The 23,178-nt window shown below is 44.4% G+C and overlaps 1 protein-coding gene across 1 annotated transcript; it reads right to left on the minus strand.

Annotated features, from left to right (window-relative positions):
- Positions 1-1,682: 1,682 nt before the first annotated feature.
- Positions 1,683-22,842, minus strand: wnt6b (wingless-type MMTV integration site family, member 6b). The gene is made up of 4 exons (XM_062401815.1): positions 22,554-22,842; positions 13,501-13,721; positions 5,501-5,823; positions 1,683-4,169 (listed from the first exon to the last, which is right to left on the minus strand). Exons 1-4 carry the CDS (start codon positions 22,634-22,636, stop codon positions 3,708-3,710), a joined length of 1,089 nt encoding a protein of 362 aa, XP_062257799.1. The 5' UTR covers positions 22,637-22,842; the 3' UTR covers positions 1,683-3,707.
- Positions 22,843-23,178: the final 336 nt, after the last annotated feature.

Raw genomic sequence — 23,178 nt, forward strand, 5'->3', positions numbered from 1 at the left:
TGCCTCCTTTCCCTTTTCTCTATTTGTTCATTTCCCTCCCTTTGCTTTTATTCCCCTCTAATTTCTCCTGTTTTGCATCTGCTGTTGTTTTTACTGTAAAAGCACGGCACATAGAAGCAGAGGACCACCAACACTCCACTGCAGGAGATAAGACATGGAGGCACTCTATTTATCTGACTGATCTACGGAAATGACTGTCTGCAGCGTAACACTGTCGAGCCTTTTACAGTGGCAACCCTTCATTAATGCTTTGTGTGAGGCTGTGTGTGTGTCTGTGTGTTTGTGTGTGTGTATGTGAGAATGCAACAGTCAGCGTAGGTGGAGACACAACTCTTCTCTGGTGGGGACAACGTTGCATTCCTCAGGCACTATTTCTCTCTCGGAGGGACACGTGGAAAAACACACCCGTTCTAACCTGGCCGTGCACTCCAACAGACCCACACACACACACACACACATGCACTGACTGACAAAGACTGACACATGCTGCCACATGCACACAGATGTCGACAGGCAGATCTATTTATACCGGTGCTACAGTAAATCTATCCGCTCACTTGTCTATTTTCTCTGGCTTTGCCTGTGCAGCACTGAATACCTGCTCAGCTTAAAGAGGAGTAAGAGAGGAGAGGAGAGGAGAGGAGAGGAGAGGAGAGGAGAGGAGACAGGAGGAGACAGGAGGAGAAGAGGGTTCCAAGGCCTTTCCCTCGTCCTCCTTGGCCTGTACCTCTCCATGTCTTCAACACAACTGCTGGCCTGACTGCTGAGCACCACTGTGCAACAAATTCCAGGAAAATAAGAACTTGTGTCAACTTGTGCAGCTCAAACGAATACAGCCACCCCCCCCCCTTTCCACAGCATAAATACCTCAAAACAACACAACTCTATTTTTTTTAAAGCGACAAAAACAAATTGGAAGAATCTGATCAAGGCAGAGGCGCATAAAGAATCCAGTCTTGTGAAGATTATCCCCGAGGTGAAAACCTAACACTTCAGACAGTCTGTGAAATACTGGAGGAAATCCAGAATAGAAAAGTGATATACGATGTGATTAAAATGATTCTGTCAATGTTTAAATCTAAATGCTGTCATTCATTTTAACACGTTGAAAACTGGATTGAGTAATAGGTTTTGTCTACGTATAAAGTAAAATATCCACTCACACCAACACAAAAACACATAAAGGGTAAATATATACATATTTGTGTCTTGTATGAGGATCTTTACTGAAATATAAAAAAGACTGCAACGTGCAGTGTCTCATCACTTCATGACACGGGTCAGGTCCTGCAAGCAGAAACAGAAAGTTGAACAAAAAACAGAATGAATACAAAGAGAACAAGGACATCTGTAGCATGAAATGACAAACTCCATGAAATATATGACAATGGATGAATCTGTCATTGATTTGTGTCCTTACTACCACATTTGTTATAAGAATGTATTAATGCACGTCTCCCATTGGCTACATTAGATGTCTTTTTCCTTTTAATCTAGTCAATCTGACTCCGGCATCACTTCACAGACAATAAGCACAGAGTGACTTGAGTGTAGTTTGATTCAAGGAGAAGGTCAAAGGTCACAGCAACACAACCACATGAGATCACGAGCTGTGAGGTCACCTCGGGTCACTTCATTATGATAAAAGCTGCAGTGACGATAATAAACTGAAACCCAAGTCATCAAGATTGGAAAAAGATTTATTGTTCTGCCAGAATAAAAAAAAAAATGATATTGCTCAATCCACATCACTAATGATAAAATGTACATGACTCATCGGTGTGTTACTGGTATAGTTACTTTATAGTACTTCTGTGCTGTCTAACTACAACATATGAAAATAGGGGCATTTTTCATACAAACGTTCAGTTCTGCTGAAAAGTGGGTGAAGATAAAATCACAACAGTATAAATGTGCAGAACCTTAAGAGGACAAAGTGACTGCTCACACAAACAGTCGGATAGCAGCGTGGACACATCAGAATAACGGTCCACGGTAAAGTTTGGGATTTCATTTTTGCCCGAACCAGGACACTGTGGGAAGATCAGGTAAATCTGCAACGTGACCCATGAACCATCGAGATGATTCTGAATCCTCAAGGGTCAAATATATAATCCTGTCCCTGAACGCTCAGCCGGAAAACACAAACAGCAAGATGAATGCAGGCGATGCAGTGTTATAGTTCAGTATATGTCGCTGTACATCGTCTGGTAATAAAACTCTCGTGTAGATGAGATGACATGAAAGGTTTATGGACAGATAAAAAAGATCTGGTCTGCCTCGCCCGGGAGACAGGGAGTCACGGAGCTGTGTGCTTTTAACAACCGACACAATGCAGTTTAACGTCAGACAGCAACCTACAGATACACATCTATATATATAAAAGGAACTGTCCACTGAAGGGTACGTTGATAACTGGCCTACCTGCACAGACGCATGGTCATGGACTGCATTTGTATAGCACTTCTCTAGACTGCGGACCACTCAAAGTGCTTTACAATGTGCGTCTCACCCCCCCCATTCACACACACATACACACTCATTCAAGGACACATCAACACGCTCAACACAACCAGAATCAGAATCAGAATCAGAATCAAACCAAATCAACCTTCCGATTGCCATAGACGACCACACGTGGACACACAACACACACAAACACACACACACATGTATCGAATGAGAGCCAACATCCAAAGTGCATTATTACATCAGCCCTGTACGTCATAACAGATAAAGAAATAATAATACATCATATACATTTTTCTCGATTAGCGAACAACTTTGTCAAACACAGGTTTTTTGTCCTTTGGTGAACAAGGAACAGCCGACTCTCCAAAAATAGGTCTTATTGCCAAACAATTACTGAGGAAGTCGATGGCAGCCGTCACATGCAAAGTGCTTCTGAGGGAGATGGAGGTGAGTAGTCTTGTCATCATATCTATATATAAATAACAGTCTCTGCTGACAGGCCGAGTCCACACCTGCAAAAACCCAAAGTGTCGACACTATTCTTCAAATTGGATAATGTGATACCGTTTCCCCTTTTTTTTTTTTTTTTATGCAGTAGCAGAAAGAAAGTCAAGACCAGCATCTTTCCGTTTTAAAAATATGGAGTTGCAGCTACACTGGTGGTGAACAGGCAGAAATCAATGATCCATTACTTTTCTGGGATGCTGCAACATAGACAGATAGACACCAGTACGTGCACGACTTTTTAAAACCATGATGCTAACTGTTTTCATAGGGAAGTGCACGATGAAATGAGGCGGATCGATGACACGCTGGTTGAACTCGTGGAAGGAGGAGAAGGTAGCCGGTCATGTCGAGTTCCTCCTGGCGTCGACCTTCCTCTTTCATTTAGATGGAAAACACAGTTTCACATTCTTTGGTCCTTTTTCACAAACAAGACAAATAAAAAATAGGTAGTTCTGAAAAGAAACGTTTCTTTATTTATCTTCTTCTTGTCCATCTCTCCGTTGGTTGCTGTGTGGTCCTGTTGACCTTCTGCACCTTCCAGCATCTTGTGTCTTTCTGGAAGTCAAACACCTTCTGGAAGTTCATTTTAGGAACATTTTCTGAATGAAACTGGTGCAAAAAAACCCAAATCCTTCTTTCACACTGTGGCCAAACTAAAGCACACATCTCCAAAAGTAACAGAAGTCATTAGAACCAACTACTTCTGACCACTCTCACACCCCGGTTCATCAGTGGCAGAGGCTGAGCTCTTTGCGGACCAGGCACTTCTTGCACTGGACCACGCAGCACCAGTGGAACCGGCACAGGCAGTTCTCCTCAAACACCAGCGTCTCCTCCCGGTAGCCGCGCTCGCAGCACAGCAGGTCGCAGCCGCTGATGTCCATGGCCGTGCTGTTGCACATGCGGCCCCGTGTCCCCAGCGAGCCAGTTTTCCGGTTCGCGAGGCAGAAGTCGGGCGACTCGTCCGAGTAGATCAGGTCCTGCTTGTCCGGCGGCTTGATGTTCTGGCCCACGGGGATCAGGGTCTTGCCGTCGTTGCCGCCCATCACCTTGGAGGCGCCGTTGAAGCGCTCCAGCAGGCGGTCGCCCACTTCGCGGAAGTGAGGCATCTTCTTCCAGCACGTGCGCAAGGTGCAGGAGCCCGACAGGCCGTGGCACTTGCACTCTGTCCGCATGTAGAGCTTCACCGCCTGGGAGGGGGGAAGGGTGGAGGGGGGGGACAGGTGACGGGGGGGGCAAACAGGTGGACAGAAGAATAGAGAGAGAAAGAGAGAGAGAGAGAGTTGATCAAACTGAAAAAAATAGGGGGCAAAGACACTTTTAACCTCCAGTGAAGAATAACTGCTTTTGACAAATGGGTCTCTATAGAAGTAATTTATTAGTATGTTTTTATGATACATCACAGACAAAGCCACCGGATCACGCACGCACACACACACACAAGCACAAACACACACACGTGCACACACTCAGACACTCACTGATAGATAGGTAAGATAAAAGCAGACGCTATTCAGAAGGAATTTAGCTCCACAGCCCCCCCACCCCTCTCCCTCCACGTTGCCTCCGGCCTTCCTACATCTAACAAGCCTTGACAACAGATCATTCACTTATACTGCACATAATTAACCCATCACACACGCTCACACGCACATGCACAGACACACACACACACACACACAGCTGCCCATGCACCCGCACACAGACACACACATCTATTTGCAAAGTGTGCGTACAAGTAGGCGTGCATGCATGGACGATCTCCCAAATCCGCCTCTCTCTCTCTCTCTCTCTCGCTCTCTCTCTCTCTCTCTCTCTCTCTCTCTCTCTCTCTCTCTCTCTCTCTCTCTCTCTCTCTACCTGCCTTTGACCCCGACCCAAGTGAACTTTATAATTCGGTGTTTCACTCGTACGTGTGTCAACATTTCCGCAGGTGGCTGCAACAAAACACTCACAGCCAAAAACCAAAATGGGATCTTGGAGCAAAACTATACATTTTCTGAGCAAACACGATAATTAACTTAAACTGAGTTGCTACTTTATCCCCCTCCCCCCCCGTTCTTTCGGTAGCTTGTCGGGCCTATAACTCATCCGGGGTTCGAACGAGCTACAAAGAGGAACTTTAAACTTGAACAGGGGCTTTGGAAACGTTAGGAGCTACCTGCCTCGGAGGCTTGAAAACAAAATGTGTGGCACGCTCTTGTTTTTGTGTTTCAGAAACCTGACTCTTGTCAGAATATCGGCTTACGGCGTGCTACACAGATCTGGCCGGGAGTGATGTGTTCCTCTCTTGCGTGTTCGTGGAATGAAAAGTATTCCAGAGGGCGAGCAGCGGCTCTTGGTGCTAATCTGAAGGGGAACATCAGCCCTGGGTTGAGCCCAGCTGTGGTAGAATGAATAGTTTTAACGCTTTTACATTAAAGTCTATGATGAATTTATTCTAAGCACGACCGATTCAAAATATTATGCAAAAAATTATCCAGAAAAACATTCTGGAATTCCTTCTGAGACTCTTTCTTACCAGCCGCCCGGCCTCGTTGTTGTGCAGGTCGATGAGCGTCCGGATGTCGCTCTTGCCCCTCCTCCTCTTGGCGTCCATGAACTGTTTCGACTTTTCATAACCAAACTCCACATCGTCTCCGCAGCCCCCCCATTCCCACTTGACTCCATCCCCAGGGGCGGAGGAGGAGGAGGACGGAGAGGGCGACAGTGGCCTCGGGGGGGCCCTGTTCCTGGTGGCCTCACAGCCGCACTGCAGGAGGTCGCCCATGCTGCAGGCCTGGGTCACGGCGTGGGTCACCCCGGCCGCCGTGATGGCATAAACGAAGGCTGTCTCCCGGATATCTGCAGTGAGAGGGACCAATGAGAGAAGGGATTCATCTTTAAGAAGTATAATTATTCAGGTGATACATCTGCATTTGAAGGAATTATTCATAATCTAAGTTGAAACAGGCCGCCACCAAAACTCAAACAGAGGATTGGAACCATTTTTAATAAGTTCATTATTTCAGATTAAGCACTTGTTTAAAATTGCAGGTCAAAAACTTGAAAACAATCTACATCGTCATTATGACACGGTGACAGTTCATCTCCATGATACAGACGCACACCTGTCACCACATCACACCCAGACATCTGTTGACTTTTTTCACTGACACATGGGGGGGGGTGTTTGTATTTGATCGTCCCGCGTGTCCCCCACAATCAATCGAAGGATAACAACTAGGAAAAAGAGAGAGAGCGCTCCCCCCCCGAGTGCAAGAAGCTTGTTTCCATCCATCTACCCATCCAGGCATGTGTTGCCCCCCCCCCCCGTCCAGCCCCGTCCAGCCCGTCAATATCTCAGCTACATGGAACGGGATGAAAGCACCTTTGTCTCACTCCTGGTCCATTACTGCAATCTCAAGCGCCACTGGATTTGTAGTGCTGAGAGGATGGCTAATTCTCTCTCTCTCATGCACAAACACACACACACACAAACACACACACACATGCAGCCTCACACTCGCACACTCATATACACACCACAGCTGCTGGTTTATTTTGGGCACCGAGCTTAACCCTCCTGGCAAAAGCAGCGTCCTGCCACAACTGCAAATTGATCATCTGTCCTCGCCGGTGGCTTCAGCGCGGCTCTCGGCCTCAGCTCAACACATCTTTGTTCTCAGTTATTGCTGCTGTTGTCATTCGCTCGACAAGGGAAGAGCGAAAGAGTCTGAGAGAACAAGAGAACGTCCTCCATCATTCTCTTTTTAACAAAGGAGAGGCATTCTGATGAATTCACTTTGCTGTTGTTACTGCCTCTGAAAAATAAAGATGATTTCCCCTCTGACTCAACACTGTCCTGCTGCCATGAAAGAGCCGCCCGGCGAGTGGCCTGCAGTTTGGAAACGGCCCTTTTGAAATGTTCTATCGCCCAGAATACTATGGTCCTCAAATCTGGCTGATATGTGAGTAGAATAATAAAACCACAACATCTCTGAGCAGCCTCGTTTTATCTGCTCCCGTTCTTTGTTCACCTAATTTTCCCCACTGAATGTTTCCCATTCTTTTGTGGATGGAAAGCTCTGTCTGAGCTACTTCAATTCAATAGATACAGTTTGATTCTAAATCCTCTTGTTTTATATATTTGTCGATGTGGACCTGTCACAAAAGACACTTTGTGTATTTTGTGGTGGAATGTGACATTTCGCCCATGTGCATCAATCCCTCATCATAGCTTTCCTACTATTTGTGCAGACTGATGGCTGCTGGAATTGATTATAACAATGCATGTCACTAGTTTATACCATGTAGTAATATATCTGCTAATATAAGAATTCTTTGTTGACAGTAGTTGACTAATATTCTGTCTGGCACCAGTACCCGCAGTGATTTTCCCATTTGGCACACTTGCTGTTAAAGCTGTATAACCCTGCAGGAGAGTGCATGCTGCTGTAAATAGTCCCTAAAAACACACAATTTGATTCCTGTTTGAGCAACACGTGCTAACAACCAGCTGTTCTGGGAAATGACTGAAGCTTTTTAAACAAGGAGACGTGCATTGAGTGTGACATGTTTAAAGATTTGTGTCTAAAGCAGACAAAGACAAAAAAGAGACATAAAACAAATGTATTAGGGCGAGTGAAGAGTGAAGAACAGCCACTTGTTCAGCCAGTGTGTGTGTGTGTGTGTGTGTGTGTGTGTTTGTGTGTGTGTGTTTGTGGAGACTGAGCAGAGGACTTTTATTTCTAAAGAACTGGAAGGCGGTGAGCGTGCAGTCACCACCGTCAACACTGCCAACTCCGTATCGCATGATTCAGAGAATGGGATTCATTAGGAATGGTAACACACACGCACGCACACACACAAACACACACGCACACAAACGCACACACAGAGGGGAGATGGCGTGCGACAAAACCTGCACACCCCAGCGCGCTGTGATATCAATACCAGCTGTGCACCCCCGACACCCAGAGATGTCTCTAATGCAGGCAAATTTGTGCAAGATTGTGTGCGTGCATGTGAATCTGAAATGTGCGTTTGAGAAGAACTGGTTTATGTAGATATCAAACTTTTATGACATTTAAAAAAATACTCTGTTTGTTTAATGTTTTTTATCTTGTGGTTTACGTTTGTTTAGGTTTGGCTCTGACTGATGCCAGGCTAAGATGTGTAAGTGACTCTCTACATGCGTCTGTGTGTGTGTGTGTGTGTGTGTGTGTGTGTGTGTGTGTGTGTGTGTGTGTGCGTGTGTATGTGTCTGTACTTAGTCTCATATCACAGTGGGGACTTTGAAGTGACACTAATCATGGTGTTACTTTGGAGACACAATTTGGTTCTCCATGGGTTCTGCTCCTTTTGGGACTTAAGTAAATGATATGTGTATGGTTGTGTGTGTGCGTGTGTGTGTGTGTGTGTGCGTGTGTGTGTGTGTGTGTGTACGTGCACAGGCTCAAAAAGACCACACCTCTCTGCTGCTGCTCAGCAGAAAAGAGTTTCAGTAGGAGCGACACACTGAACCGAGATGTGTCACCTTTAAAACATCCCTGGAGTTATTCAGAGACACGTGTGTAACACATCAGCACGACAAGTCATTATTAGAACAATGTGGTGATAATAACACAAGTTGTGTCCAAACAAGCCGGGAGCCTTTCCAGATGTCCTCAGATGCACTGGTGTGCGACACAGCATTTCATAAAGGAAACCTGCATGAGGGAAGTGTCACTTGACATATATTTAATTTTTTCTCAATACTTTATTGGATTTTTCCCCTGCTGACTTTATGTGATCCTATGAGAAGTGGAGAGAACCTGACCAACAGCGCAGACGGTTAAAAAAGAGAGAGAGACAGAGAAAACAGAAAGTATTGTTATGTATAAAAGAAGCAGGATCACAAATCTGATGATTTAAATGCCCTGTTTCATATTTTCCTCCGAGACATGAATTCCAAACAGGTCCTCTGCCACGGCCGGTGTCTGGGCCTGTCCCTGTCTGCTCCTAATTCCACGAGGCCCTTCTGCAGGAATTAGCACATCTCTCTCTTTTAATGGTTTGACTTTCAGGCCAAGATACGAGCAAGGTCTGGTTCATCTGCCGACACCGTCTTGCCATCTAGTCAAATGCCCAAGTACTGGAGTCAGAGGACAGGGGCGGGGGGGGGGGGGGGGGGGGGGGGTATAATCTCAGGTGTAGAAATCCATAAACCACAATATTAATAGATTAATTGTATTGAATATAATCTGTGCCTTGGAAACATAAAACTATTTGCATTCACATTTATTAAGTCCGCTGTTACCTGCATGGGGAATAGGTAGTGGGGATCTGGGATGGGTTCCAGCCCCCCCCCTGCTCACAAATGGGGCTCAAACAAACATAGTTCTGGCAAACTTGCCAGGTTTGTAACACGGAATCAAACCGTAAAGAAAGCTTCCATTATCAGGTCAGGGAGACTCACTACTGCACACTGTCAATCACACAGTGGGCTATAGTAGTTCCTCTCCATTATAATTGCCAGTAACATATAGAACAGGAAAACACAATGTGTGTGAAGCTGTGAACATGTGTATACATGTCCATATACATGTGTGTGTCTACCTTTGAATGACATTACAGAGAAATCTCTGAAATTTATGATTAATAACTGGTTTAATTAATGTGCAACCATTGTACGGCCCAGAGCGAAAGTTCTTGTTAATTCAACAGCAGTGCGGTGTTACACACACACACACACACACGAGCAGACACACACACACAGACACACACGCACACACATTCATACACACAATCTCACTTTCAAAAGAAAAGCCGCAGCATCCCTTATGTGATTACCAGCAGTGCTGCATGCTGGCTGGCTCGCACTGCCAGGCATGACTGCTCCAGGCTCTGTGTGTTATTTAAACAGAGCAGAGATCAAGCAGCAGATGATAATAGCTCCCACTTAATGACAAGAAACCACAAATTCAACTGTGCGTCGGAGCCAACTGTACCTGAGAGGTTCATGTCCAGAGGAGAGCACATTTTGAATCCGAGGCATAATAAGTTGTCATCCTTGTGTCGACATGTTCATTCATTCACACATGTGAGTTTCAGAATGTTGTGAAATCCTCTAAAACCCCTATTATACCATCACACACACGCAGACACACATGTATCTACGTGTGTGTGTGCGTGTGTTCATTTGCCATGCAGGTGGATAAATATATAATTATATATCTAATATATATATATAGATATATAGATATAGATATAAAGCTTTATATAAGCTTATATATACAATGTCTCCATTATCCTGTTCGTCATCCAAAACAGGAATTACTCGGACACACAATCACACACTTATGCACCCAGATATGGCGAGAGTGAAGGCATATGAGTCTGTGTGTGTGTGTGTGTGTGTGTTTATATTTCATGTGTTTATATTTCATGCAGCTAGATATAGAATATATCCGTTATCATGTTAATCATCCAAAACAAGGAATGTGGTAGATGCACACGCATAAACACACACACATATATGCAAACACACAGTCACATTGACATGATAGTCTTCACACACACACACACACACACACACACACACAAATAGTCACAACACGTACACACAAACACACATCCATGCTTGTTAGCTGTACAGTCATAAAAAGCAGAATCACTTGTACATATCTTCTTCCTCAACTGACAAGCTACAGTACACAGTCTGTTCCTCAGTCAGACACACACGTTGACACACAGCAGTGCACCCGCGCCACACAGCGAATCCCATCTTCTGGGGGGAACACGCGGCACAACACAAGTGCAGCCAGGTTTGTGTTTGAATAATGGCTGAAGATTGCCTGATAGCCTGGAGATATTTCTCCAGAGTGTGGAGACAGAAAAAAGGTGTAGCAGCCGGTGTTGGTTGTTCTCCAGACCCAAACACCCTGTGGCTTTGTTTTCACCGCAGAGTTGGGAGGCGTGTGTCACTGAATAACCCCGTCATAAGTGCACAATGAAATATCCTGTGTCTGCCCGCACACAGAGATGGATAATCAGACAGCCGACTGCATCCGCTCTCGACAGGATTGTCTCATTGTTCCACAAAGAAAAGCTTTTGTCGTCAGAATAATTGTGTATAATCACATAAACTGCAAACAGAGGTCAATGAGGTTAAGTAAAGCACTTAAAGAGAGAGTCCATTAAACACAAAGGCACTTTAATTTGTGACGTTTACTGGTAGTTCATGATAAACAGCCATTAAGAGCAGATCCAGGTAATTGAGGACAAAGACTTCAAAACAGAGAGGCACTTTGGCCTCCCGTGAAGACAGGCTGGAATTTATGATTGATTGCTAGTCTGTCTCCTACTGGTAGATTCTTGCCCTCCTTCTCTCTGTCTCACTCTTCCCCTCTTTCTATCTTCATTCTTTTTCTCTTTCTCTCCTTTGTTTCTCTGCCAGAGACACTGGCAACACTGGTACAGTCATAAATTCAGATGAAATAAGAGACCAAACAACATGCATTTAAAATAAAGTCAACTTCAGCTGCATGAGTTACCGACAAACGTAGACCAACTGTCAAAGTCCACAAAAGATGCTCAGGTCTCAGGGTTCGATTGCAGGGACCTGATTTTGCCTTTGTCTTAATGCAAAGCAATAATGGTGCTGCGGTAACAAGGTCCCACCAATCCACGTACTGTACACTTGAGTCAGTCTCAGCAGTCAATGATGTTCTCTTCAATTTTTATAGCATCAAATAAATAATTAAAACCTTGAATCTATCTACAATCTAAAATGACTGAAAACATCCTTGGGAAAAAAATATAGTGATGTGTGCTTTGACCTTTTGGTTTGGCCTATGTCCCATCCACTAGCATGGAGGAGACAGGGTTGATAACATACACTGCAGCCAGCCACCAGGGGGCCTTTGAGACGCTTTGGCTTCACTTATAAGAGATTCGGTTTGTTTGAAGGACACACACATCGGCATAGAAACCACACTGCCAACTAGAGTCTATGGTGCAAAATTGCAGGGTGAGCCAGTTGTATGATTGCTCACGGTAGCGTAAGCTCTATATACCCAGCTTTAGAACTTAGCAGGATGTGAACAGTGAACTAGAAGTTCTACAAGACCCAAGTTCCTGGGTTGTGCCAACTCCGGCCCGAGGGCAGAACACAAAGTCTCCCCTCTGCTTCCTGACTATGGTCCGGCCCATTAGCCAGGGGCAGGTCGACAACAGGGAAATGGGAAAATGCAAAGTTCTGGATTGTCACTGGATTGTGACACCATCACTTATATCACATATTTTTAGATATGTATGGTGGTTGCTCTGCTTTTCAGACTATGTTTTACCTCTATATGGAAACTTGGAATCTTGTTTGCCTGGTCTGAAGTCGAGAATCCATCACCAATATTCAAAAATATATTTTTCAATACTTTTTATTGTGGCCATATTAAGACTAATTGAGTTATAATATTAGCTGTTGCCTGTTTGCTGACTAAACACACAGATGAAAGTCCTCTGTGCTACCATTCCAACAGGACACAGGCAGTTCTCTATGAATCTAATCATGTGAGAGAAAAAAACCAACACAGTAATTGCAAAAGACCCAGCGCTGACCCAGCATCAGTTATATTACAGACTTCAAAGAGCGGGAGGAAGATGTCAGGAGATCTTAGGAGAGATGTTAAGATGTTAGTTGATCATTTCAAGCGTGCCCGATCTGATGAAGACGAGGAGTCAGTCAAGTGTGAATCGGCTCTGGTCTGAAACACAACAGCTGCCCTTGTCTGTCGAGCTGCCATTAGACAGGGATCTGACCTCAGGTTGACGTAAGGCCGCCGGCTGCGGTCATGAGGTCATGGGTTCAGATCCTTCGGCAGGCGCAGTTGGAAAAATGAGGACATGACAATTTTTTTTTTTTATGCATTTCATTATGCATGGGGCTCAAAATCATGTGAAATAGTTTTGGTCGAACTGGTGGAGAGAGAAACGGTGGTTATGGGAATTCATTTCACTTCCATCAGATCAGATCAGATCGTTTAGATCGGCGGTCAGAAATCTGTGGTCACATGAAAGAGGTTTTCACTTTCTCACCGAATCCAAACAACTTGTTGAAAAGAATCTTTTGGGATATGCTCATTTTCCACCTCTCTTAGTTGTAATTCTATTTAATTTCTTTTTAAATTATTGTTTTTGAAAAACCCTGTATATCTTATGTAGTGCACTTTTGCACAATTGTGCACAAACGTTAAAACGTGGTATAGACACAAACTTGCCTTATCCTTCCTTACATAAATGTATTGAAATGCTGCAAAACTACTGATCAGCATATTATAGTATATGTTCATTTGAGAGTTTTATAGGTTCTAGTATGTGTTTCCTTTCATACAGAACCCCAAGCTGCTTCCACTTTGCACTCTTTCCTCTCAACAAGCGAACAAACTGCAGCTTTATACTGAAGGGATGGACAAGCAAGAAACCTGAGGAGCAAAGTGCAGAAAGGAAAGGGACATACACAAAGCTGTCATAGCATCGAGACTGCATTCTTCATTTACTCACCTTGCTGCAGTATTTTGCCGAAGTATTTGTTGTGGCTGGTGCAGTTCCACCGGCGGTACCTGAACTGGTACTGGCACTCCCTCACGCCGAGCCTGGCCCCCTTGGCCACCTCGCTGACGATCTCCGGCTGGGTCTGGCACAGCTCGGCCTGCTTCCCCGCCAGACGCTTGGCCTTCCTGCAAATACTGTTGGGGTCCATCACCAGCGGACTGCCCACCGCCCTGCCAAAGCATAAACAATGTAAAACCAAAGGGGAAGAGAACAATCGCAGAGTGACACGATAACTCCAGCAACACCTGTTCAAACCCAAATGGCACAGTAAACAATGCGGCCGCGCTCATCAGCCGCCGCAAACCAACATTTTTCAGTTTTTTCCGCCTGTGGCTGCTGGGCCTGCCAACTCCTCCCACCACATCTCAGCGACAATGTGCTCCTGGAACAGGAACATGGGAGACAAGGGAGCAGAGTTTCCCAGAGGCATCTCCTCCTGTCACAGTCACAGACGTGGAAGGAGTGTGTGGTCCTCCCTGAGTTGGAAGGCCCACAGTTGGAAGCCTCTCAGCAGACAGGCCGTTTACAGTCCATCTTGACGTTAAGTTGATTTTTGGTAAACCAGAGGGACGACTTTCTAGATTCCACATGATACAGCTTCTCTGGAGATTTTTGCCGGAGTTAAGAACCTCACTGCTGAAACCACACAACCGGGGCCTCCTTATGTTCTTACCAGATTAAACCCATCTCAGAGAAAAGCATACATATTACATTACAGTAAATCAGTATTTAATTGCGTGGCAAGATAAATCAAGCCTGCCTTGTGTACTTCAAATATTTAAAACAGTAAAAAAAATACATGTACACATATCTTGCATTCGATCATTACAGACTGCGGACCTCCTCAGCAGCTTTGACAGATGAGTGTATATAATAAAGATAAATAGTTTATTCAAACTCTTAACGGGAAAGAGACTGTGGCCCGCTTAGTGTCATAATGTGAGAGGTTTACAATATGCCTCCATTTCCATTCTTTCCATAACAAACAGCCATTTGTCAAGTCTGTAATTAGGTAGTTATGCGTGTTCAACTTTCCTCACACCATTCAGCCTTGTGTGTGTTAATCCCACTCGCTGGTGTCTTTCAACTGCTTCGAGAGCTTGTTTTAAGAACCAGAACAAACACCCCTGTGCGTCCCCTCTCCTGCACGGGGCTCCGACACCGAGCACACTCCATCCCCGGGTTTCTGAGGTTCTGAACCAATCTATTTTTATTGTAATTAGCCTATTTATATGGCAGACTAACATGCCAGCACATGATAGAATGGAAACATATTTCATGGGGAATCTTGCGTCAGGCTCTTTGCCAGTAACAGCATGGAAAGTATTACCCAGAAGCAAACAAACACTGTGAGCTTAGGTAAATGACAATGGAAGAGAGCGTAGCTTACAGTTAAGGTTTCCTTGTAATCCGTTTGGATAATTCCACTTGCCTGAAGATTAGGAGGAGTGGAGTTTCCTAATTCCACATAATCCGCCTTGATGACTGGTGATTAATGTGTTTAATCTTCAAATTATCTTTAAAATATTAAACACACTTGGTCATAGTGCTCTATCCACACTCCAAGGACACCCACTGCTTCCAGGATTAATGACAGTGTATTGACAACATTGCTATGGAGACAATGTTGTATTCTCAATACAGGTGTGTGTGTGTGTGTGTGTGTGTGTGTGTGTGTGTGTGTGGTTCAGGTCTTCCTCATGTTGTGGGGACCTAAATTAGTTGCACTAATTACACAGTCACATGGTGACTTGTCATCAAAAAATATAGGCAGATAGGGGGAAATTAATATAAGTAAGCATTACGTGTGAAAACATGGAGACATGACTGTATGTGTGTGTGAAGGGGGGGGGTTAGTCCCACAGATAATTAGATCATACAGACAGTCTGTACCTGTTGATTAGCAGGTACACGCACAATACTTAGCAAAACACACTCCCTCTCAACAACCACTTATTATCTACCCATTTCCATCAGGAAGTGATTGGCTATACATACGTGTGTGTGTGTGTGCGTAAGTGTGTGGGTGTGTGTGCTAGAAAGAGAGAGAGAGATTCAGAGAAAGTAAAACTGATGTCAACGCATGCAAGTGTCATTTCTATGTAGTCTTCAAATTTTATGGACGTGAGAAAGAGAATCGCCTTGTGCGTGCATATCTGAATGTGTGTGTGTGTGTGTGTGTGTGTGTGTGTGTGTGTTTGTGCTTGTGCATGTGCCAGCGGCATCTCTGGGAAGCAAGCTCTGTCAGCAGCTCACAAAAGCCAGCATGGCTGTTTTATAATGGGAGGTGTAGAGTTGTAAAACTAGTGAACGTTCAGGATGGAGTTTTTGTTCGGAGTCCTGTGTTGCTGTCTGAAAGTGAGAGGTGGAGACAAGTATCACAAAAGATAAATACTCCTCAGTGGTTCAGCAATGAGGCACGGTGAGGATGGGAACGGGAATGTGGGCGTGAAGCTGAAAGCAAAGTGAACTCGGGTGGAGAAGCATATCGCTGGATATATACCCAAAAATGGGGGGCAATCATTGGATGATGGGATGAGTGAAGGTGCCGCTGCATTCTTGCCCTTGTTTGGAGAGAGAGACATGAGAGTTACACTAAAAGAGCAGAATCATTGGTCATGGACTCACAACTGTGTGTTTGTGTGTTGGTCATAAGTGTTTCCAATATGCTGTATATTCTCCACCTTTCTTTTAAAACGCCATCGTTCAGTCAGGACCATATAAGTATTTTTGTACCATTCTTTAACGTATTTGCTCGTTTTTTTGTGTTTATTGTTGTTGTTGTTTATGTATTTTTCTATGTTAGTCCACTGAGAGCAATTTAAAATCAGATTAAATATACCTGTAAATAAAGATAATAAAGGCAAATCCAATTCTGATCTTGAAAAACTGCTGCAGGGAAAAGTTGTAAACTGTGTGCAACTTCTTCTTCTTCTACAGTCCCAGAGAAAGTGAGGCTTATCCAGATCAATGTGACCCTCTTATAGCTCAAATAATTAGATATAGATACTTCACGTTCAAACTACTTGCACACGCACACACAATCTTGCCTGCACACAGATAGAGGCTCATATCCACTTGTGAGAGAAGGGAACTTCAAAGTCAGACACTTATCAGATCCGTCCCGTGTGAGGTGGCACTGTTCCTCAGCCCGTCGTGTATGGTGCAGATAACAGAGGATGCACCGACGAGGATGTGCAGGCAGTGATTTTATCAGGAGGCTTAAGGGAAACATTTTTCTCAGGGTAAAAAGATTTTGGTAATGATACAAGTGCGAACGGAGAGATAGAGGTTCGTGCAGTCAGAGATTAAAGACGAGTGATATCAGGATTATCAGCCGTTATCGCCCGCAACAACTTAACAGCTTCTCCAATCGAGATCTGCTTCACCTTGTGGTTCCACTTAATTGCTTAAAAAAAGTAAAGAAGATCTTAATCGTTTAAAGAGGTCGTTTCTAATGCACTGGAGCTGCAATAATGGAGAAAACAATTGTTTCAAATTAGGATGTTATAAAAAGGGGTCGCCTTATTCTGTGTCTTCTGGGCCCTGAGTTGGGTCAGAAAAGAGATTAAACGCCGGTGCGCGACCTCAGGTTTCATAAAGCATCTCACGGCAACATAGATAAAGTGCTGTACTGTACGGGACCCGTCTTTCTTTTCACTCCGCCCACGAACGAGTGAATTTCATCCCTCCTTAATCCCCCAAGTATGCTCGGAGATGAAGACAGTCACGACAAGCGCGAGTCTGAGACGCCAGCGTGCAAGAGAGAGAAAAAAGAAAAGGATCAAATAGAGACAGCTCGGGGAGAGATGGAGAAAAAAAATGAGTGGGTGGGGGGAGGTTTGATATGAATGCGCGATAGGGAGAAATAATGAGATACAAAGAGATAAGCGAGGTGATGATGAAATGGGGAAGAAAATAAAAACATATGTAAAATGCGTCTCCACTGCCAAACTCATTTCGGAGATGGATGGGAACAGAGTTCGAATCCCTGCCACGCGGTGTCCCTGTGCGGGGAGCGTGGGGGGGTCAGAGTGTCATCGACAACAGCTCCTCTGTTTGCCTGACCCCCGCAGCCCGGGACACGTCGATCACTTTCAAACACGTCCTGTTGTGTTTGGTCGTGTGGAACAAGGGGGTTTAGCTAGTGCAATGGAATTCTGTCGCAATAAAAGATTTCACAACTCATAATTTCGCAGCGCGCCCGATTTAAACAGTGGCAATAAAGTGTGACCAGCGGGGAAACCGACGCTAAACCAATTTCACATAAAGAAAAAAAACCAGTCCAGAGTTTGTTCCGTTTGGAATAACAGCGACACACCCAACGGCACTGACGGCCAAAAGATGAAAACTGTTTTATATCAACAGACGCGCGAGCATGTGACAAGGAGGGGTTGGAAAGGTGCAGGGATGAGCTCAGCCCTCGACATGTAATGTGGAGAAAACGAGTTGTTATGAAGGCTGGTGTGAGTGGAAACAGTAGCCTGCATCCTACATGGAACTGAACACTTAGCTCAGTTACTGAAGCAAAGGAAGGGAGTTTTTTTTAATCTAAAGAAATAGTTTTTATTTTATTTTAAATGGATAATATTTAACTTTAGCTGCAAGGGGCCCCTCAATTGGAATAGACCTGGTGTGATGATGTCGTGAAAGAGCGTGGGATCATGGGAGTTGTTGTCTTTAACACCATTGCCCATGAACCATTGCAAGTGACCAGTACAAACAGTGGAGGGAGAAAACCGCAGACTGGCTAAGTAGCTAGCAATGTTTAGAAGAGGACATGATGCAAATAAAAGGGGAATCAAACGGAAACGTCCTGTTACCTTGAATAAAATTGTGAATAATGTAAGTATGCAAGTCATTAAAATATATACACTTAGTCATGTTAGTGAAGAATTGTTTTCATATTTTATCTTTAAGAAGAACTTACAAGCACTATTTAAAAGTTTAGAATATTGTGGTACATAAGTCACTGAACGAGGTTCCTGATTTACCCCCGGCAGTAGGATAGATATTTGGTGATCATATTGTAATTAGATAGAACCTGCCTTCATAAAAGAACAAGTGTAAATGCTCCTAAGACACATTGAGGATGGATCTGATCTGATCGACCTCACCACCACCGGAGTAGCAGAAACCAGTGAACACATCCCCATTCTCTCCAGGCTTTTCAGTCAGAGATGCTTGCTGCTGCCTTTATCGCTGATGTTTGTCAGTAAGTTTGTAAAAGTTTTTTTCCCTTTTTCCAGATATTTATGACTTAATATCACTGACTTTAAGAGATGAAGATTAGGTTGTCGTGCCAATGACAGGACATTGGAGGGTCATTGTCGCTGTTGGGTATCTTTATATCAATAAAACAATAAAGTGGCCGTAGATTTTGACTTGATGTTTTGTGTACCATGGACAAAAGAAACCATTTCAATTAAATCATGCATTAGCTTCTGGAATAAATCATTTATCCCGTTGTTTGGTGGGAATATTTGCTGACTCACTGTTGAAGGCCGTATGAGAAATGAGTGCAGGTAAAACAAAACTTATAGTTTTCTGTTTTCTTTTGAATAACATGAGCAATTGAAAAACAGGACAAGACTCAAAACTCCAGACAGCAGCAGCAAAACTTTACGTAGAAGTCATCCAGGACCATGATATTGAAAGTTATCATAAAGCCATGTTACTTTGCCAGTTCTTCCTTTATATGAGATATTTCTTTGACTATTTCTTGCTCTCTGCCCTTTATATATTTTTGGCACTGGAACTATTTGTAGCTTGAATGTCTATGAAGTTGCAAGATCGTGCACAATACACACATACACACACAAACACATTTAATTTAGATCCCTACCTGGTGCCAAACCCACATCGTAGTCATATAATCTTTATCTGTGCCCATCTCCCTGGACCTGATTAAACATCTAGCTTTTCAGACTCGGAGCGGAGCGGACAAGATAAGATCTGTTACAGCGAAACCCTCCTCTGGTGATGATGGCAGTGAGCGTGTGCGTGTGTGTGTGTGTGAGTGTGTGTGTGTGTGTGTGTGCATATACGTTTCCCTCAGTGTGCGACTGGACTTTTTTTTTTAAACATCTCATGAGTGCACGTTGAACAGATTAACCAGCATCCATGGATCAAGATGTATTTGTACTGACATACACATAAACACACAAAGGAGCTAACCTCAGCACACAGACACACACTGGGTTTGTGTGTGCTTGTGTGTGTGTGTGTGTGTGTGCACCTGTGGTCCTGTGACACGCTCCAGACAGGCAGTGTGCCAAACTGGGGCTCTGTGACACGCACATACACACACACAAACACACAAAGTTGCGGTTGGCCCCGCTAAGCACCGAAGTCAAACCCAGTATAAGAGAGCAAAGGCATTCCTCCCTCCTCGGAGGCCGTGCTCTCTGCTCTCAGGCCAAATGATTAGAGCGCTCTAATCAGCAGAGGCTCTGAAAGGACAGCTATCTCCCTGCATTTCATCTCTTCCACTTTCTGCCCCTCTCTCTCTCTCTCGCCCTTCCTTCAGCGACAACCTATCTGCAGTGATAGGTATTTTCCCTCGAAAGACAAGTAGGACTAAAGACAGGCAGAGATGGAGACGTTCAAGAGGAGCGAGCATGGGACCGAGGAGGAGAGATGTACGCTGGTATGTCCAGCGGCTTTCAACAGAGAGCATCATTGTCCTGGCAGACATGGGAGAGACCCGCAGGTGTGGGTGCAGTTGTGTGTGCGCGTGTGAGAGAGCGTGTGCGTGCGTGGGTGTGTGCGCTTGGGTGTCTGGGCGAGCGAGTGGGTATAAGCCAGCAAGTGAGTGAGTGAAAGAAGATGAGCACGTATGCCAATGGGGATAAAAAAGAAGAGTTGGTGATTTTCTGCATTCTCTTCATCCATAAAAGTCCTGTAAAGTGTGCTGCCAAAGCAATAGAGATTTTACACAATGGGAACTGTTGTCTCAAATAAGCTAAAGCAAATAATAAAAGTTAAGCTCCATAAACTATGAAAAAGTTACATTTCTTTTACCCTCTTTTCTGATTGTTCTTATTATATATGGAAATAAAAATAAAAGCTACAATAGTCCATAAAGGTTCATCCAAATTCAGTGTTTTTAAACTTTTTTGATTTATTTTTAACATTTGTTGTTAAATTCCCTTTTTTCTTACTTGGTTTATGTAAATGTTGTAATTGTTCAAAATGAAAAACCAAACCTGTTGTTTCTTTTATCTTAGATAATAATTTTAATTGGTTTAAACTCTCACAACAACACAACAGGGTTTTAACCAGATTTAATCAAATTGAACGAGTGTAATAAAAACAGCGATCCCTCTGGGGAAAGAGTTTTTCCTTCTCCCCCTCCACAGCTGGGTGGAAGCACAACTCAGCAGCAGATCATCGCCCTCTGGTTAATTTGATTTAGTTCGTCCATTTGAAAATGTTTCTTCTTCTCCACGTTGGCTCCTCTTCCACACTGCTCCTAATGTTTTCCCCCCCGACACACAGGATCCTTGTGAAAAAAATGCTCTCCGGTGCGGATACATCCGAAAACAACTGCCTTGTATTTTTTTGGGGTTGGACAGGAAAAACAAGTTTTTGGACAGTGATGACACAACAGACACAGACGGGCAGTTCTGTAACTGACCCATCAGTAATTTCTCATTTTAAATGTCAATATGAATAATCTCCCAGTACAATCGTTGTCCGGCCTCCATGTGGATTTATTCAACGACTTTGCAATAACCGAATTGGGATGTGATCAGTTGCATTTGAAAGCCGAGATCACACACAGAGAGAGGATCAACCAGTGGAGACTCAGCAGAGTAACCAGGCCGTGTGTCCCTCTCTCAACCAGATGTGCAGAGGCATCGTCTGAAGCTGCCAGTTCATCTCCCAGTCACACAAGGACGCACTGTAGAGTCCACTGTGACACTGCATCCCACATTGACCTTGACTGGGCTGCGAATGAACAGTGGGAGGATTCGCCGGGGAAAAAAATAAACAAAGCCTCACATTCAAACACTGCCACTTTGCAGGAAAAGAGTGTGTGTGCGTGCGTGTGTGCGTGTGTATGTGTGTGCATGTCTCTGTGTGTGTGTTTGTGTGTGTAAGGGAGAGAGAGAGAGAGAGAGAGAGAGAGAGAGAGAGAGAGAGAGAGAGAGAGAGAGAGAGAGAGAGAGATGAGGACAGAAACACTTGATGTTGTCTAAATGAAACACTGCACATGAGACAACGGAAGCAATTCAAAGGCAGACAGACACACAGAGAGAGAGACAGAGAGACAGACAGACAGACAGAGACCCACATGTTATCAGCAGATCTGCATGGGCTGTCTGTCTGTCTGTCTGTCCGACTGTCACACACACCTTGCAGAACTGAGCCTATATGGATTGTTTTATGATGACATATCCACTGCGCCTAGAGGGCCACCTGACATTCCTCACCCTGACCCCCCCCCCCAACCCCCACTACACACACACACACACACACACACACACACACACACCATCAACACCATCTCCCTCTCCGTATTACTGCAGGCGATGAGCAGCAGACACCTCTCCCTCTCTCCGTCTCTCTTTCTCCTTCTCCTCTGTCCTACTTCAGGCTGTTCTTCCAACACCTTACCCCTCATAATGATGCATCATAATAATAAACTGCTTCATACTGCAGTTACACCCAAATCATCCGATCCAACTGTGACCTGTGGGGGTATATTTTAATAGCATCCAGGGTCCAGGCCTCTTGCATTTTGTTAACAATTTTGGGTTAATTATAGCTTAAAGGAAAATAAACAATTTGTTTACCTATTTAATTCAATATTAGGGGGAACAATTCTTGGTATTAGTATTATTTATGTGAAAAAACGGTGCTGTTAATAGAAAACATGATTACGCACCATGTTTACGCGCAGGAATGAAACGAAACTAGGTGGTCTGAGATGATTAAAAAAATCCAAGTTTGACAGGAGAGCCTCGACACACGTGCTGAACATGCGGGACACTTACCACCACAGTCCGATGATGTTGACCGGACAGAGCAGGATGAAGAACAGGGCCAGCTGGATCCGCGATAGGCGAATAACAGTCATGTTGAGCGCTGCAAATCCTCAATGAGATTCCCCCAGCGAAAAGTTTGAAGCGACTCAGCTCAGCCAGCCGAGAGTTGGGTCACATCTGAAATAGATAGGAGGCTCTTGTTCTGCGGCGGTACGACTCAGCAAAATGTCACTGGAAGCGCAAACAAGGTTCATCATCCAACTTCTCGTCTGCCCGGCGCATCTTAACGCGCAGCAAAGTCGGCGAGGAGGCTGCAGGAGAGACGTCCACTTTCAAAAGGTGTGGTTAACCTACTCATTGTCGTTGAGCTGTAATCTGTCGCGGTGTATCACATGTTTCCAGCGGCGGTCAGAGGAGGAGAGAGAAGTGCCAAAGCAGGAAAGTTCTTTCAGAGCGAAAAAAGCGCACGGAACGAGTCTGGCTGCGAGGACACCCGGAGCCTCTTTTCTGTTTTTAAACTATGAAATGACATAAAAGACTAAGAAGAAGGACACCGGTGCTTCCGAAATACATAAGTAAACCGTGATGTGTGAGTATGTGTGGTGCTGTTGGATTTGGCTCCTTCCCTGCGCAC

Source organism: Platichthys flesus, chromosome 13, assembly GCF_949316205.1.
Source record: "Platichthys flesus chromosome 13, fPlaFle2.1, whole genome shotgun sequence".
Lineage (NCBI taxonomy): Eukaryota > Metazoa > Chordata > Actinopteri > Pleuronectiformes > Pleuronectidae > Platichthys > Platichthys flesus.